The sequence below is a fragment of the Mustela erminea genome, chromosome 11 (assembly GCF_009829155.1).
Source record: "Mustela erminea isolate mMusErm1 chromosome 11, mMusErm1.Pri, whole genome shotgun sequence".
Classification (NCBI taxonomy): domain Eukaryota; kingdom Metazoa; phylum Chordata; class Mammalia; order Carnivora; family Mustelidae; genus Mustela; species Mustela erminea.
This window is the reverse complement of record NC_045624.1, coordinates 47,912,051-47,930,133: the sequence shown is the minus strand read 5'-3', so window position 1 is coordinate 47,930,133 and position 18,083 is coordinate 47,912,051. Positions and strand designations below refer to the sequence as shown.

At 47.6% G+C, this 18,083-nt stretch overlaps 1 protein-coding gene across 1 annotated transcript in view; it reads right to left on the bottom strand.

The window, feature by feature from the left end:
• Positions 1 to 688: 688 nt before the first annotated feature.
• The window catches only part of JAZF1 (JAZF zinc finger 1), a 320,889-nt gene continuing 303,494 nt past the window's right edge, over positions 689 to 18,083 (bottom strand). Inside the window, exons 4-5 of the mRNA XM_032305143.1 lie at positions 5,641 to 5,810; positions 689 to 988 (exon numbers count right to left, since the gene is read on the bottom strand). Coding sequence (XP_032161034.1) covers positions 812 to 988; positions 5,641 to 5,810 — 347 coding nt within the window. The 3' untranslated portion in view covers positions 689 to 811. The remainder of the gene's footprint in view (positions 989 to 5,640; positions 5,811 to 18,083) is intronic.

The following is an 18,083-nucleotide window of genomic DNA, read 5'->3' as shown; positions in this document are numbered from 1 at the left end:
TTCACTAAACTGGTATCTTGGTCCAGAAATATCAATAGGCATAAACTGAATCCCTTGCACCCAGCAGGCACTCAATGAATGTGTGTTAAATTAATGAGTGAACTGAATAGATTATTCTGTACAAAAATGCCATTTATAACACTAAAATGATTGCTAAGTCAGATGGCAAGATTTTCAGCTTTTTAAGGGGCAGAAGGATTTGCAGATAATATAAAACACAGAAAGCACACCTTTTATGTATGTTATTTAAATATGAAAATATTTTTAGCATATTATGTTAAACATTCTTATTTATATTTCCATTACCTAAAGTCTCTACTCACAAATACTAACTCCATTATGTAAGGCATGGTAACCAGTTTGATAATGAAGGTATTATTTTGGTTTTGAACATAGTGAGTTGATGTGTTGAAAAACTTCAATCACATTACAGTCTTGGGGAAAAAAAAAATCTCAGTGCCAGCCCCTCCCCACCCCCTCCCCCCAGTTGATATCACTGCAATACAACTAAATAATATGCAACATGCCCTCAATTTTATTGTTTTGGGGGGAAATGTGCTGAAGAACCTAGAGCTTTTTTTGTTTAGCACCTTATATCAAAGTAATGAAAATGAGTATGATGATTACATGTGCAAAATGTACAAAATCATTAACTCTACAAAGATACATCATTCCAAAATTACAGAAAAAATTTTAAAGCATGCATTTAATTCTTTAAAGGGTTGCTGAATGCTTCCCCTGAAAAAAGGTGGCTGTTTTCAAAATCAGCAACTGCTGGTGAGGGTTTCTTGGCACAGTTATGACCAGCATGTTATTGCTGCATTTTCCTGATAATCTCAGCCGACACCGGGGGATGGAAATTGATTGTGTGGTGCCGCAGGCCCTGAGCTGTCTTGTAACTCTTACCACAACGACATTTGAATGGTTTGCGGACACGAATCTGCGTTCTGTGACCATTCTTAGCGTGGTACTTTATGCCATTCACATTCTGTGGAGAAGACAAAACATCACCTATTAGATGAGATCAAAATGTGTCAGACGGGGGGACAACCTTGGTGTGGTTCTGGATTATAGTTGCACTTCTCCTGCATGGCAGGTGTGTACATAGTAGGCTTTGCATGAACTCCCATTTTAAGCAGTCATATTTGTGGGCTGTGCAGACTGGGTTGCAAGCTGTATTACTCTGAAAATGAAAGTACTGGCTTCTTCAGATGTTGCACAGAATACATAAAATATATACCTAATATATATTCCTTATATATGTATAAAGAAGCACAGTTCTGTGCCTAGAACTTTGCTTCCTCTCTGGATTTTTCTACTTGGAAGAATGTTACAAACAGTTACATTAACATATCCTCAGGATGGCCAAAAAAATTGTCTTTTTGAAGAAAAAACAGAGGGCAGTGGAATTCAGGACATCTGTAAACCCTTGATATAGAAACACAGCTTATGTTTTGCTTCCAGACAGCTATGAGAATATCTTACCTAGAATTTTTGTCCGTTTTCTACTTGCTCAAATCATGCCCCAGCATGGCTGTGTTAGTAAGTAAGCACCCATGGGCAGACTGGGCCTTACATTTATGTTGAGGGGGGCCAGGCAAGGATGGCATTCATTCATTTCCACGCTGGGTTCTACCATCAGGACCTACCTGCCCTGATGAGAAAACTGAACCAGTCAAGGGACAACAAACTGTTTAGAGGTGCTTCTCAAAATGCCACTCCAGATCCAGTCATGAAACAGTCTGGACACGCAGCTGGGCCATGGTGTTCTGATTCTATTTGGTCTTTGCTGTCAGTATTCAGACCTGAGTAAGTACAATATATGACACGCCCTTGATATAAAAACCACAACTTTCAATTTCCTGCAGGCCTTCATGTTATAACTGGCGTGTGATGAAGAAAAATGGGGGAAAAAAAAAAAGACCAAACAAAACCAGAAGGCGGGGCGGATGGGGTGGTGGTGTTAGGGTAGAAAGTAAAGCCACTCCTAGCTGTGTGGGGACACCAGGGAGCCCAAGAGCTGAGATGCGACTTGCTCCTGACTGGACTCAGCGTGGCTGCACAGACAACACCCAGGATGAGTCAGGTGGGAATCACATCTTTTGACCCTCTCTATCAAAGCATGTGTGTCCAGTGTAGGCAAGTGCCAAAATTTAGAAAATACAAAGGGACATAAAGAACGGATATAATCACTAATATCTGAGGTCTCCTTTTCAGTATTTTCCCCGTGAGAGAGATGACACTGGATTCATCATTACTTATTTTTTTTGAAAGCAGGATTTTTTGATGGCAGGATTTTATTCCATTTCCCTATTGTTAGAAGTACAGTATTTCACAAATTTGTGCTGACTATAAGGAATGTGATGAACATGAGCTTTTGCATCCCTGGTCATATACATGGGGTACATTTTTTGGGACAATTAACGGAGCGAAAGAATATGGACGTTTTTTAAAAGTTCTGGATTATTTATTGCCAAGTTGCAATCCAGAAAGGATGTCAGTTAAGCCAGGGCTTCTGATGGGAGCCTTCGGAAAGGCAAGGAGGTTTAGATCCACTGAGAGGGGACAATGCATTAAGTGCCCTTCTTGGAAAACCTTCAGCAACACACCTGCCTGGTTGTGTATCTAGACATCAGAGGCCAAGTTTCCTTCATAGTGCAAAAACCGTCAGCCTTCCCCATGTAGCGCAGGGACCCTTTCGGAGAAACTTCCCAGGAGACAGCGTGTTCTGTTTTCTAGTTCTTAAAAGTAGCAAAATGCCTTTAATTCTAACAACTCTAATATTAAAAAACTATCAAAGGAAAAAAAGGTCAAAGCACTTCAACCCATCTTTCAAAGCCATTCCCAATCACAAACTAGGGGAGTCCTCTCTTGTCTGAAGAAAGGTGCCTGTGGCACCAAGGTGGATGGGATGGTTGCTCAGTCTAGAATGTGTCCGGGACACATCCAGCAGAATCAATCATGCTATTGCTTTGGGGTTCTAGTGGTCAGTTAGGGGGGCCCACACTGTCCTCTTCCCCACGCGTTTTGCCTCTTCCTTTATCTTGAGAGTATCTACTGTCCAAGACCTGTGCCTGGTGCTGAGAGCGGTGTATGAGCTGTACAGACCCTTGGGGTGATAAGGTAGTAAATGTTCTCCAGTGATAGGAACAGAGCATGTGGAAAGGTCAGAGGTTAGAACTTCAGTCTATGAGTGGGGAAATCAGTCTGGGAGACTGGTGAGGGCTCCCCAGAGGAGATGGCATCTGAGCTGTGCTGTGAGAAATGAGGGGAATTCAAACGAGAGGTACTGATGGAGGAGGGGAAGGGGGCATGCTAGGCAGAGGGACTAATAAGGGAAACAGCATGGAGACTAGCTGTCCTACTGGGCCCCTCTCTCCTGCCCTACTCATTAGGAAGTCTGGAACATTAGATACCTCACCTTTTGCTTTTGCAAATGCCAAGAAATGGTGAGATGAGCTGATCTGGAGTCTGTGCCCAAGAAGCCAGTGGTGGGCAAGGAATGAGGTAAGTCTGAAGTGAGCCCTGGCTCATAAACAACATGGCGGCACTTCTGGATTCTGCCTGACCCATAGCACCAGCTCATTAGCCCTTCCTCAAACCAATACCCTGGCAGAAATCCCGCAGTCAGTAAGATGCAGTAGTAAGCACGAGAGAACACCACTGCCCTGCGGCCAGTAACTTGCCAGTAACTTACCAGCAGAAAGGTCATACTAGGGAACATGACCACACTCCTCTCAAGCCAACAGTTCAGGAGGATTGGTTACACGTTTGTCCTTGTCCCCTGTATCATGCATGACTAGGCATGCTGGCCCAGAAAAGGAAACTCACACTTCCCTCATGGAAATTGGGACCACTAATTGGTGCCCATATCATTTGTCAGTTGATGGTGCTGAAGCAGGCAGCCTCCACAGCCCAGGCCTTGCTCAGTGTTCTTTTGGCCTTCAGTGCAGAAAGAACACTCAAGTCCCCATCAACCCAGATGTAGACAACTGTAGGAGAAGTTGCTGGAAACCCAGGAAAAACAACAGCAAAAGACTAATGACAAACAAGTGACCGGGGTGGGGGGTGGTTGGGGAAGGCTGTGAGGAAGGAGAGAGTGCCTCCTCTTCAGCCAGAATCAAGGTTGTGGCTTCTCCCCTTCACTCAACCCCCTTGTTTTGGGTCAGCCTCAGTCTGGGTCATTATCTGCTCCCTCCTCTAACATAGTGGATGTGCAGACCTCCTTTAAACCAGCGTCTGGACGCTTGAGAGAAGGCAGCAGACAGCCCAGCCCCGAGGAATGGCTCCGTGAAGCCGCAGGGAGAGACGTGGCATCTGGTGAGCAGGCAGGAATCAAGGATAGAAAACTCTTCGTCTAGCTTTCTCTACTTTGAAACAAAACAAAAAAGAAAAGGAGAACTCTGCAATGTCTGGTCTACCTTCCAGTAAAACGACCTTGTCTGGCAATCCCTACGCTTTTCCGGCTCCCAAAGAAACCACCTGGTTGCCTTTCCTCCTCTCCGCCTTCCATGTCCCTGACACACAAATCCCTGACACAACGGACGTGTGCCACTCTGGGTCCTGTTCTGCCCCAGCAGCTCCCGGGCCCCAAGGGGATCCTCACACCTCCGCCAGGGTGTCTTGGTTTTAAACAAAGCACATTCAGACTTTCCATGAGATTCCATAAGCACGTGGTCGCCTAGTTTCCATAGGCAAAGCCCTGGCCACTTTTAGATCAGCAGCTGGTACAAAAAATACTGAAATAGGGTTTTTTGTTTGGTTTGTTTGGTTTAGTGTTCAGAAACATATGCGTGTTTCTGATGCATTATGAGACACGCCTCTGCTATTACATCACATCTTTCAAGCCTTAAAAAAAGTCAGTCTGCTGAGCTATGGGTAAATTAGCATATCATCAAATGTACCACATCAGTTCCTGATTTTTGTCTCCCAATTGGAGTTTAAAGAGTTGCTAACACCTCAGGAGAAAGCGTGCACATTTGCTCTTTAAGTCGCCCTCTGGACCGACCCCTGAATGTTGTCTCCTTCATTGTTTTGTTCCTTTGAGTTTTCTTAACAGAAGATTTATTGTCCCTGGTCACTCCTGACACCCAGTCAGGCTCTCAAAGACACGGGTTCTGGGTCCACTATTACAGACAGGGAGCTGAAGTGGGCGGTTTGGTGAGAAAAATAACAAAGCCCCCTTTTCTCCTGGTCATGCCAGTGGTGGGGCTGTGGGGAAGGGAGCAAGAGTCTCCTCTGCTGAAAGCTGAGAACCCTACGTCTACCCCTTTGAAGATTTCAAGGTCATCCTCTGTGAGCCCCCTGCAGAGCCAACACTGGGGAAGTTTGGCAAATATATGGGCGACACACTTTGATATCTGATAGGATGTGAGTCTGAAGAACATCAAAGACACGATCTTGCCACCAAACCCTTCTTTTGACCTAGCGCTCCCACCTGGATCAGCAAAAGGGGAAGCCCCACCAAACCCCCAGAAACCAGGGGCCCGCCTGTCCCCAGGCCCGTGTCTCTGCAAAGACCAGGTACGTGGAGGGCCCAGGAGAGGAAGGCGTCAGAAGCGAGGAGCTGCTCCCCAGGGTAGGCCTGCCCCTTTCCGCACAGTGAATGCAGTTAATGCCAGGTGACGGTCCTGCTTTTACCTTGTATCTCTTTTTGCATCCGGGAACTGGGCAGGCAAAAGGCTTCTCCTCGCCTCCGTTCATACACATGGAGCTGAGGATGGCTTCAGAGCTAATGGCGCTCTCCGTGGTCCAGGACTCATCGCTGTCCGACTCCTCGTAATCCACCTCCTCCTCATCGTACTCACTGCCTGTGGGGCCAGAGAAGAGCAAGGACGGTCAGCAGCGGCCCTGGCCCCTCGTCCCCTCCAGTGTGCCCCCCCCTGCAGTCCCCAGGGCAGAAGGAATGGCAGTGACCAGATGGGCTGCTCCCAGGCACAAAGGGACCACCCTGGGGGCAGAGGCCAGATGAAGGGTTTCTCTAGGGCTCAGGCAGGGCTGGCAATTCGCTGAGCAAGAGCGTGGAAGCTGGGGCAGGCCTGTGTGTCACCGCAGAGGGACTGCTTAGCCTCTGGGACCCAAACCACAGATAACCAAGGCTGACGGACACCCCTGCCCCAACACAGACACACACGCTGTGTCTGACACGCCGATGCACAGGAGTCTGTGCCCAGAGTTTCATGCTCATCGGCCTAGTAAATGCAAAAGTCTGTGGTAGGGGATTACATTCTACACTTATCAGGTATCTGCATTTTGGTGGGAATTCCTCTCAAATCTTTTTCTTTATAGCTAAAGCAAAGAAGACCATGAGAAACTTTGGAACTAAAAGGAGCTTACCCCAAGCTCGGGGGCAGCGGGGACAGACATCCTGAGGCTCTGAGCCAAACTCAGAATACCAGGTTCCAGCTCGTGGAAGGCCAAGTAACTCCGACCATGTCTGTCACCAGGGACGGACACCTGTCTCCCTGGCTCTACCCAGCATTCCCTGGGAGGGCAGGCTGCCCCCTTCCAGCTCAGATCCGAGGAGAGGATTTGCTTGTATTCCCAAGCTTAAGAGCTCTGCTCAGAATGGAGTTAAAAATTTTGACTTCACACACTTCTGTTAAGGATGGTGGGGATGGAGAACCACTTCAACAAGCAGCCGCTTTTTTGCTCTTTTTTTAATGAGGCCCAAAGCCATTTATTTTGAGCTCTTGCACAATACAACCCTGAAGGACATAATTCTACAGATCATAAACAGTGTAAAATAATATGTTGACAAGTCTTAATGCATTTACAAGCCCCGTGGAATAAATAGGAATTATAGCACAACATTAATAAGAATTATATGGTAGCAATTACAGTTGTGAAATTCACCCCCCAGGTGTGAGGCTAAATGGCACCAGGGGCCTGCCTGGGTGCTTCGTGGTCTGTCTCTGCTACATCAATTATTTCAACACCAAATATTGGCATTTTTATTGGGTTTCATTTTAATAGGCATTAATAAGATTGTTTCAAGAGCCAACTGAGCCAGGCACAAGGACGCTGGCCCCTGAAGCGAACCCTTAAAAGGACCTAGGAAGGAAAGAAGGGACCTCAAGTTGACTGCCTCTTGTGTTTCGGGCACATCCCGTGCATCATCTCATGGAACAGGCCAGCAGCCCTGTGAGGTGGGGAGGACTGTCACTTCCCTGAACACGAGGAAACCGAGTCCGGAGAGGCTCAAGAGCTTACGAACTTTCAATTGGCTATTTGGGGGTACTGCTTCTCTCCTGTCTTGCTTCCTGACTGCCAAATCCAGCAGCAATCCGAAGGGTCCCTTTCGACCTCCTTTGAGTTACTGGTTCTTCACCAACTATCACTCACATGGAATTCGGGGTGGTCTTGAAACGGGTTTTGAAACCCATTGAGAAACTCTTGGGTGGTATAGAAAAAACCAATTTGGTAAAAGGAGGTTTTGGAATTAAATGGGGGTTTCCGTAACTCCGCCGTGTTCAGCTATGGCCCCCAGAAAGAAGAGACCCAGTTTGGAAAGGTTTGTACGAGACAAGGCAGGGGTGTCCTCAGCCATGTTTCCGAGTCTGTGAGCAAATTTCAAGATCTGTTTTTAAGTAGGGCATTGTTTAGGACATTTTGCTCTTAAACAAATGCCACATGCTGGTGTCCTTTAAATTGCTTGTTAGAAAACTATAAATGCTATTTCACAAAGCTCCTTCAGCCGGACTTCAGAAAGTTAGAATGACTAATTTACCCATCTAATTGGGCTAATTTGTGAACCTGAATACCAGGAACCATGCAACATTTACAACCCGGGGGGGCGGTGCTCAGACCAAGGGAGGGCTTAATGAAGCCCAGCAGAAGATAAAACTTCAAAAATCCACTAGATCAAAAGGAGCCAGACCCCGAGGGCTTGATGCTGTGGACACAGTCGCCTGGAAACCATACGGCATCCAGCCCCTAGTGGGGCAGGTCGGGGGACCACACAGTCCATCCGAGTCAGGACGCACTTCCCTGGCTACCTGGGCCACCTGCTCCAGGCACTGCTGTGCTACAAGGTCCTCTGGCTGCTCTGGGTAACTGTCCCCTGGGTGGGGGCTCAAAAATGACCTGCTTATACTTAATTCTGTCCTGTAACAAAGAGCTGTGTGTAGACCTGGATTCACGTCTAGCGCATGTCAGCTGGGTGACCGGCTCCCGTCATCCGCTTTCTTATCTCTGAAATGGGCACAAATCTCTTCCTTGCAGTTTAAGAATTAGAATTCACGGGGTGCCTGGGTGGCTCAGTGGATTAAGCCGCTGCCTTTGGCTCAGGTCATGATCTCAGGGTCCTGGGATTGAGTCCCACATCGGGCTCTCTGCTCGGCGGGGAGCCTGCTTCCCTTCCTCTCTCTCTCTGCCTGCCTCTCTGTCTACTTGTGATCTCTCTCTGTCAAATAAATAAATAAAAATCTTAAAAAAAAAAAAAAAGAATTAGAATTCACGTCTAGAGAACATCGGACACAGAGGGCCTGCCCACTGTAAGTGCTCAGAAAATGGAGGACAGCGTAACTTCATTTTTGTAATAACATTACATGTATGGATTACATATATTTTCTAAAGAAAGGCCTCTTGCGAAACCAGACAAAAACTAACATAATTCTGAAAGACACGGGAAGCTCCACTACAAGAAATACAAGCGGGACTTCACATCAAGACGGGCTGTGCTGCTACTCACAAGCCCTGGGACCCCGGCAAGGGATGTCACGTCTCTGATCTTTAGGCTCCTCACCTGTAAAATGGGCCAACACTACCAACCAGCTCTAAAGCTCGTGCTGAAGCATAACTGAATTCCTACTTCTAAAGCAATATACTTTATTGCTTTATATGCCAGGACCGTGCCTGGCATATGGTGAGCATTAAAGGAGCATTTGGTACATAAATGAGTCAAAGGTCACAAGGGCAGTTTCCTTATTTTACCCACTGTTCCTTTGTTCTGGGGCGCGGCTGAGGGGGGGATTCACTGTTTTCAAACAGAACAGTGTGTGCACGGGCTCTGCTGCTTGTCTTAACCGTCCCCCCGCACGTCTGCCCATCCCCAAACAGCCGGGAGCAGCTGGAGAGCCCGGCCTCCTCCCCAGCTGCCGCCTTTCACTCTGCGGCTGGGACCTGCAGCAGGTGGAGACAGGCTGCATGGGGCTCCAGAGCCACACGTGTGCGTGGGGCCGGCCCCTGCCTGGTGTTCACATCTGGAAAACGGGCTGGGGGTGTCCGGCGTTAAACATCTGCAGACAACAACCACGCTTTGCCTGCTTCCAAACATCCTGGAACTCCAGGAAGGTCTCGCCCCAAACCGGTTACTGCTGCAGTTACAGGAACAGCCTGCAGCAGAGGGAGCCGGGCCCACGCCAGCAGCAGAGGGAGGACAAGGGAACGGATGAGTTTGTTTGGAGCCGCCACCACCCAGAATCCATCAATGGCAACATTTTGCAAAATTTTCTAAACAGAAAATTCAAAATATCTCCTGGGGGGGTGGGGGGGGGTGGGGTGTGTGTGTGTGTGTGTGTGTGTGTGTGTGTGTGTGTGTGTGTGTATATATATATATATATATATATATATATCTCTAAAGATTTTATTTGTCAGAGAGAGAGGGAGAGATCATAAGTAGGCACAGAGGCAGGCAGAGAGAGGGGAGCAGGCTCCCTGCTGAGCAGAGAGCCCAATGCGGGGCTGGATCCCAGGACCCTGAGATCATGACCTGAGCCGAAGGCAGAGGCTTTAACCCACCGAGCCACCCAGGCGCCCCATTCTATTTCCTTGGTGTAAAAGAGGGGGTAAAGGAAGAAGAAAAAAAAAAGCCAAACCAACAGCTACCTATCGTTGTGACTGGGGCCAGGAATGGGGAGGAGAGGGTTCTGGGCATGTGAGTCAGGCGGAATCAAACCCTCCGCGCCCAGAGCAGATGGGTGTCCTGCAAGGCTCTGCTGGGGAACGCAGGGTCATGGAATCCAAATTCCGACAGGAGAAGGGCCACCAAACCCCAGCGGTCGGTGCAGGGGACCCCCCCTTCTCAGGGCTCCCAGCCTCAGAACTCAGAGCAAGAAAAGGTCATGCTATAGTGTGTCCTCTTTTAAGTGTTATCTTTCCTTCTCCCCACTCTCCCTCTCTCCCCTCTACAAGGCACCCCCAGATCCTGGCAAGGGTCCTATGGAAAGGGGCTCGGTATTCAGTCACAGAACAGAAAAACACCTGCTGTGTGCCTTCAGTCCCTCCCAATACCTCATGTTGTGAAGGGCCCAGAGGAAGGCTTCCTCACAATGAAAGAGAAAGCTACAGACCCTAATTAAGAAAAACAGATGAAAGCCACGGGCCAGTTGCACAGCTTCCAGCAGTGGCCCCGTGTGGGCTGGGCAGTGCCACCAGGAAGTGGACAAGCTGGGAGACGCGGCCCCTGCATTCTGAACCAAACATCAGCTGGCCTGGTGGGATTTCTCTGCCAAACCCATGGTTCTCTATTAGAAGATACACCCTGACAGATCTGCATCTTTACAGGGTCTGGACAGGGAGGAGCCTGGACCTGCTGGGCACGCAGATGGAACTCAGCCCAAGCAGCCTCTGTCTTAAGACGGTCACAGCTTTTGCTCCAGCAGCAACGCTCCACAGCCGGGAGGGTCTGTCCCAACATGAGCGCCCCCAGGAGACATGTTCATTTCAGTGCACAAATGGGCAGAAAGAGACGGTTTTAGGAAGGTATTGTTGACACAAGAACACTGCCTGCTTTTGGTTAGCCTCCTTTTAAGTCATTTGCTCCCCAAATTCCATAGGCCTAAACCTGTGTTTGCTTAGATTTTTCTTTTTAAAGATTTTATTTTAATTAATTATTAATTTGAGAGAGCATGAGCAGTGAGAAAAGAAGAGGCAGAAGCAGGCTCCCCCGTGAGCAAGGAGCCCCACGTGGGACTCGATTCCAGGACCTGGAGATCATGACCTGAGCTGAAGGCAGACGCGTAACCCACTATGTCTCCCAGGCGCCCCTTATTTGGATTTCTTAATGAAAACTGTAGCTAAGAAGAAGCACGTTTTGTTTTACACATGCTCCTCCGGAACCTGAAAGCGCGGGGAGCTGCCTCCACCATCAAGGATGGGATGCGCTTTTCTCGCGACCAACCTCTGTTTCTCCATTTTAACAGAGGGCAGAGCGGGGCTTCGGGAAGTGAGGCGTGTGCCGAAGGCCACTGGCTAGAAACGGGCTGACCACACTGGGGCTTGGGGATTCGGTTCCCCGAGTCTGTCTCCTTGTTTTCAAACCGAGTATTCCCTGCACGAGGGAGATTGAGACGGGACACACAGAACGGAGCCCTGTGAATCCTGGAAAGGAGGGAAAACGGACACATGACACACAGACCTGCGGGGAGCCGTGGGCTGTGCCTCGCACACCGAGTGGCGGGACCCGGCTCTCCTGGGCATTTGATCAGGCTCTTCTCTGTCTTAGACATTATGAATTTTAAATAACACATGGCCATGTCAGAGTTTCTCTAAGGAAACGTAATTTCACCATGCACTATCCCATACACACACTGGCCGCCATTGCTGCCCCATGGGCGGAGTTTTCTACTGTCACTGAGCCCAGTTGCACCGTCCCCATGTGGGGCGGGGCTGGGCGGGACAGCAGCTCAGACCGGCAGCCCCCAGAGCCCACCTTGGCAGCTCCGTCTGGAAAATGAGCACAAGCTGGCAGATAGGATTTCATGAGAAGACAATTACTTCTGCAGGATTGCCGGGAAAAGCTTACTGGTTGTCAGCAAATAAGTAAAAACCCTAACCGGTCTCATGAATCACATGCAATCACAAGGTGGTCTGGAGCCTCTTCACACACACGCAGATTCGTCCACCTGGACCCACATCGCCGCCCAGGAGCCCTGCTGAGTGCCTCTACCAACCTTGCTGTCACTCGCCCCAGGAGGCCCCTGAAATCCTGTCTACCTCCCTCCCACCTCTGCCCACCTGCCCTCTGCTCACCCTGTTACTCTGTGCACGTGGCCTGCTCTCCAGTTCAGCCCCTCCAGGAGTCTCATTCCTTGTATCCATAAACATAAAACACTGACATACACATAGATAAAATTAAGTCAACCTTTTCCAGAAACCCAACATGCCACGTTTTTCCTATAATCCAGATCATTAATATTCATGCAAAAGTGATAACTGCAGTGAGAGCAAATTAAAACTCTCCTGGGGTGTCAAATTCTGGCAAATACATTAGCCAAGAGATGCCTCTCTGCCTTATAGATTTATCATTATAAATTAGCTTTAACTGGTACTGACCCAGTTTATCAGAGCTGCAGCAGCAACAGTCAAAACGAACGGGCGACATTACAATTTCCTTGAAAGGCAGGCTCAAGGCTCTGGGGACCATGGGCCAAGCCTTGAAAATGCTTGACCTCCTCGCTGCTGGCCTCAGCTCATTCCTGGAATGGCGCACTCCCCCATGTGCTCCTGAACTGAGGAAATGGTCCTGGCTCTCGAAGCCCGACGTTCCCTTTCCCTCCTAGGACTCAACCCCTTCTCGCTTATCTGGAGGTGCTTGGTCATTATCTTTGATAATGCGCCCAGGGTTCTGCTTGCCCTTAAGGAGCCGACAACATGTGTTTGTTGAATGAATTAATGGGGAATAGAACTCATGGGTTCCAGTAGTAGAAAGGGACCCAAGATTACACAGTTTGTACTCTATGACCTTTTCTTGACTTAGAAAAAAAGCGAATATATTATATTACTTGCCAGCTTAAACCTCTCCAGTGGCTTCCCATACTAAGCAGAAACCCAATGCCTGATCATGACCTTATTCCATAGCATACCTGTTTAGAACTTTAATATCTAAAGGACGTTTCCATAAGAAAACTTAAATATTTGTGTTTTGTTTAGTGTTAAATTTTACAGTTGTAAGTCTATTGAACACATATTTCTAACTATTCAAATACTACTAAGTAAATCAAAATATTTTTTTTAAGTAAGCTCTGTGCTCAACATGATCCCCAAGATCAAGAGTTGCATGCTCTACCGTACAGGTTGGCCAGGCTCCCCCAAAATACAATTTTAAAAAATATAGCTTTCATACATTTATGTGTTAATTACAAACCTGGTAACAATTCCATTTTCAACAGAATTGTGCCAACTCTACCATTTAAGTATTTAAGCCTTAAAATATCTTAAAAACAGACAAATCAGACAAATGATCGCAATGACTATAAAACCTACCTTTCATCTATAATACAAGTTAGTCCTATGGATTTGTTTTTTCATGATTTTCAATCTTAGCTTTGACCTTCCTGGGGTTACCAGAACCTGACAAGACCACAAGAAACAAAAGCTGATTCTGACCAACAGAAGGGAGGGTTTCTGAGTTACTGACCCACTGACGCTCGGTCAGGGTCAAGAGCGAGCCTCCATTTCCCGGGCTGGATGCCTGGGATCTTCACTCAAGCTTCACTTGCTCAACAGGCAGGTTTTTTTAAAGCCCCTGTCTTTCTTATGACATCATGTCTTCAGTACAATGACTAGGGCCAATGGAGCTGGCATCTCCTGGGGAAAGGGCTTCTGTCCCGAGGCACATGGCTCCTTGTGGCATTGTGCAGCCCTCCCTTCCTGCCATTTGTGACAGGCTCAATCTTCTCGCAGTTCCTACTTTTCCTGCAACTTCGGGGCTTACTCATAACTCCCTGCCAATCTGCTGATGGTGATGCAGAAAAAGAACACCTGTATTTTGTACACAGCCAGCCACTTTACAGAACACAGTATCACCTATGCTAGTGGGCCCCGGGCATAGGTGAGAAGCAGAAGCACATTCTGTTATTTCCACGTTCTTCTATTACAGCTACTTTTGGGCACACTTTACACTAACTTCTCCATGTTCGGTACCATTTTGGACTAATTTCACAGATTCTGCTAATCAGCAGTCATCATCTTATTCTTTGATGCTTAAATGACTACAGCTTGGCTGCTGGAAGCCCTTTCAGGTGGTCTCCTGGCTTTATAGTATCTTCTGTTATTAGTTTTTAATTTATATTTTCTTCTCTTTGATCAAAGTTATGATTGCACACTGTGAAAAGTTGGATGGATAGTTCTTTGTGGCTGACAATGAAAAAGAGGAGTCCTCTGTCTTATCTTCCCTCTGCCCATCCCCCCCTATTTACATCTCTCAACCTGGGATTCACCTCATGGCTTCTGAACAACACAAGTCTACCGCTCCTTTTTGATATTCCATTTTGGATCCCTACTGACTATGCAAGTTAAGAATTTTGGTCTTTGGGGCACCTGGCTGGCTCAGTAAATGGAGCATGCGACTTGATCTTGGGATTGTGGATTAGAGCCACACATTGTCTGTTGCGATTACTTAAAAAGGTAAAATCTTAAAAAAAAAAATTTTGGTCTTTTACACACGTCCAAGCCCGCACTGCACTTCCCCTTCCAGGAGGATTTCATCACGACACTAGGTTTCACCGCTGTCCAATGTTTGCATTGTCACTACAACACTGGCCCACTCATTGAACTGTGACATTTTTGTTGCCCTAGCAGTTAGTCAGCACATTTCTAGAGCTTCAGTGTCCTCCTCAGCACCCTCATCATCAAAAGGGCAGTGGCCACTAACTTGGGCTCCCCATGATCCATTTATTCATGTAAACCTCACAACAACGCTGAGAATGCTACTAGGATTATCTTCATATTACCTAAAACAGAGTCTAGGAGAGGCAGAGTGCCTGGTGTGAGGTTGCAAAGCTTTTCTATGGTAAAGCAAGAGTCCCATCCTGCCGCCTGGATCCAGAGGCCGTGTTCCCCAACAGTATACTGCACTGCTCACTTGAATTTGTCCCAGACTCAGCTCAAACATCACCACATCGGAGAAGCCAGCCCTGATTATCCAACTAGTTTGGCAGGCACGATGTCCTCCACACTGAGCACGTCTAGCTTTCTAAATGATCTTGTTCTTGTCTTTGTTAGCTTTCTTCCTCACTAGGAAGTAAGCCCCACATCACTGAGTTCCTGGAGTCCTTAAAGGTGCCTGGCACACAGTAGGCACTCAATATATATTTGCTGAACAAACACGAAAGGCAAGGGCAATGACAGGCTTCCTGACATCCCAGCCATGCTGCCCAACCAGCTGGTGATGTTCGCTGGGGAGAAGAGGGGCGTGGGGGCAAAGTGAAGATACAAAGTATTTAGGGATTGGAGATGTAGGGTCTGCCGCTTAATGACAAATGAGGTGCACAGATCTAATTGCCTGTCACCTGCATCTATGTTACTATTTTTTTAAAGATTTTATTTTTAAGTAATCGCTACACCCAACATGGGGCTTGAACTTACGACCCTAAGATCGAGAGTTGCACGCTCCACTGACTGAGCCAGCCAGGCGCCCCACTCTGTGTTTTTTGACAAAGTCGAAAGGGTTACAGGCAGCTGCACTTCCCACCAGTACACTGACAAAGAGGGGAACCCTGGAGAAATGCTTAGGCTGCCCTCCCCACCAAAAAACCTGCCAGCGCTGTAAACAGAGCGTAGACTCCACCAGGAGGGCACAGCCCTGCCTGCCACCTGGCCGCTGTGGTGTGACTGCCGCCGGGGCGAGGGCTGAGGGATGCACAGAGCAGGTGGTGACACCCGCCCCCTTCATCCTCCATGGGGGGGAGGGGAGGATGTCGCTCTAACCCCATGGGCTGTGCCTTATTTGAGGTCAAGATCAAGGCTGTAGCAATCAGCATCTTCTAAAAATTGGAAATTAAGATTTTAAAGCCATTCCATGAGACAAGAGCAAGTCTGTATTTGAATAGGCACAGTCTCAGAAAAAGATGAAAAGAAACAAACACATAGGAAAACCGGCCCCTTTCTCACTAACCCTTCATTGTTATGGCTCTTGATCCTTTGCTTTTATTCACTTGGAGGCTTTGGAGAAGCATTTTGTACTTTTTTGTGACCTACTTGTTCCTAGCTCTGATTTCATCATTCCCACATCCCCCCCACGCCACCTGGAAAGGGTCCTCCTGCCAATTCAGAGCTCCCACGGGCATATCTCTCCGGGCACCCAGTCTCCCAGCTCTCCATCTGGTCGGAGGAGAAAGAAACTGCTTCCAGAACAAAACAAAAAAAATACTACCTCCTTTCTTGTCCCCGGCTCTAGGCTATTTTTCAGGGAAAATGAGTAATAAAAGATGATGTCTTATACACCCAAAACAAGGGTAACAGTGTGTGTCAACTGTAGGAAAAAAAAAAAATGACGTCTCTTTAGTACAGCACAGATTTCAGCAACATCCACCTCTTCTGGTCGCTCGTCCCCAGTCAGGAGTTCCACTCTTTCGCCTTTCAGGGGTGGGGGTACAAAATGACGTCTTTTCTCTTAGTCTTCTAGTGGCTGATCAGGATTCACGGACATTTACCGTCAAAGTAGGCGACTCTCAAGACCCACTTCCAATGCAGAGTCCTAGGGTTTTCGAACTGCCGACTGTGACCCTTCGCGGGTTGTAAAATCAGTTTGGTAGGGCAGTTAAGTAAGGACAGAATAGAAGACAAAGTGGCAGAGTGTAAACATGTGCTCATAAAACTTCTGTTTCAGGTGTGTGTCTCCATGTAAAATATTCCTCACTATGAATTACAGCTAAAAAGCTTACGGCCATATTTGACTATTAGTATCTCAGTTTATAGGACTTCTAACTGAAAGAACTATTTCATCCAGATGAGAAAATCACCGATTTTAACCAACATTTATAATAGGATGTAGAACAGGCTAAAAGAGAGAAAGGTCATTTGTGGTGAACATAAACAAGGTCTTATGTCGCAGGAACTCTCTCTCTCCCCGAGAAGGGGGGCTGTTGGCACACTGACCTCAGGACCATTGGGAGAGCACACACAGATGGGAGCCAATGGGTGACAGGTGAAATATGAAACAAAAGTGTATGCAATGCACAGAAAGTATGAGGACAGCCCCCCACTGATTCAGGTGTCCTTTAAGACCACCACCCTCCACCATCTTTTTGAATATTCTCAAGGACAATCAGAGCAGGTGAATCTGGTTCTGAAGAATGGCCCAAGTCATTCTCAGGACTTGGGCTGAATTTAGAAGGGTCGCGCCTGTCACCCTGGCCTCTGCCATCAAGTTGCCAAAGAGAATAGGTTCTCAGAGTTTCAAGTCTCACAGCCAAGCCAGCAAGTGCTGTGCCTTTGAGGGGTGAGCAAACTTCTGGAGCTGGTGTTTTGGGCCAGATCCAGAGAATTACAGCTGCCCAGATCCAGGAAGGAGCTGGAGCAGAGCTCAGAAAGGGGAGATCTCAGTGTGTCCAAGGGCAACTGGCAGCTCCGTCTTCCCTACCACCCCGATGGGCTCACTGGGAAGTCACCACCACTGGGGAACTTCTCCCTGCTCCGTGCAGCATCCTCAGCCCTGAGCAGGCCTCCGCTAATCTGTAGGGAGGGAGGGTAATCCACAGCAGAGGCCCAGCACCGGAAGGACATTCACTGCATGACACAAATGCACACGGGTATGTGCCTGTAATATACGTATCCTGTACTTCATGATCGTGCTTAATTAAATCACAGTCCAGCGTGGACATGATAAAATGAAAGGAAGCACGATGACAACATGAATGATCGTGACCTGAGAGTGGCACAGACAAGCTTCATCCTTCGGGTAAACCTGATTAGCACACACACACCTGAACCTGTCTGGAGGCTGTGCGGGAAGGCGGGTCATTCGGGGGCTTGGGAGCAGGCTGCCTGCATCGGGATTCCGGCTCTGCCACTCCTGGCCTCTGAACAGTGATTTCACCTCTTTCTACCTCCATTTTATCATTAGTAAAACCATAGTAACACTAGCCCCTCAAAGGGCTCCTGAGAAGACTGTACCATTTAACATGGAGAAGGTGATCAGATTAATTTCTGGCATATAATTGTGTAGTCTACTAGCACCCGCTGTAATTATTATTTTAATTGGTAATTTAAAATCATCTAGACTTGAAAGAAATGACCAGGGATAGACAAAGCCTAAAAAGAAATCACCCGGTTAACAGAGGTCTGCCGAAAATGCACAGATAAAAATGTCTGACTGTAGCTTCCATTTCCAGTACAATGGAGGAAGACACTGATTTCTA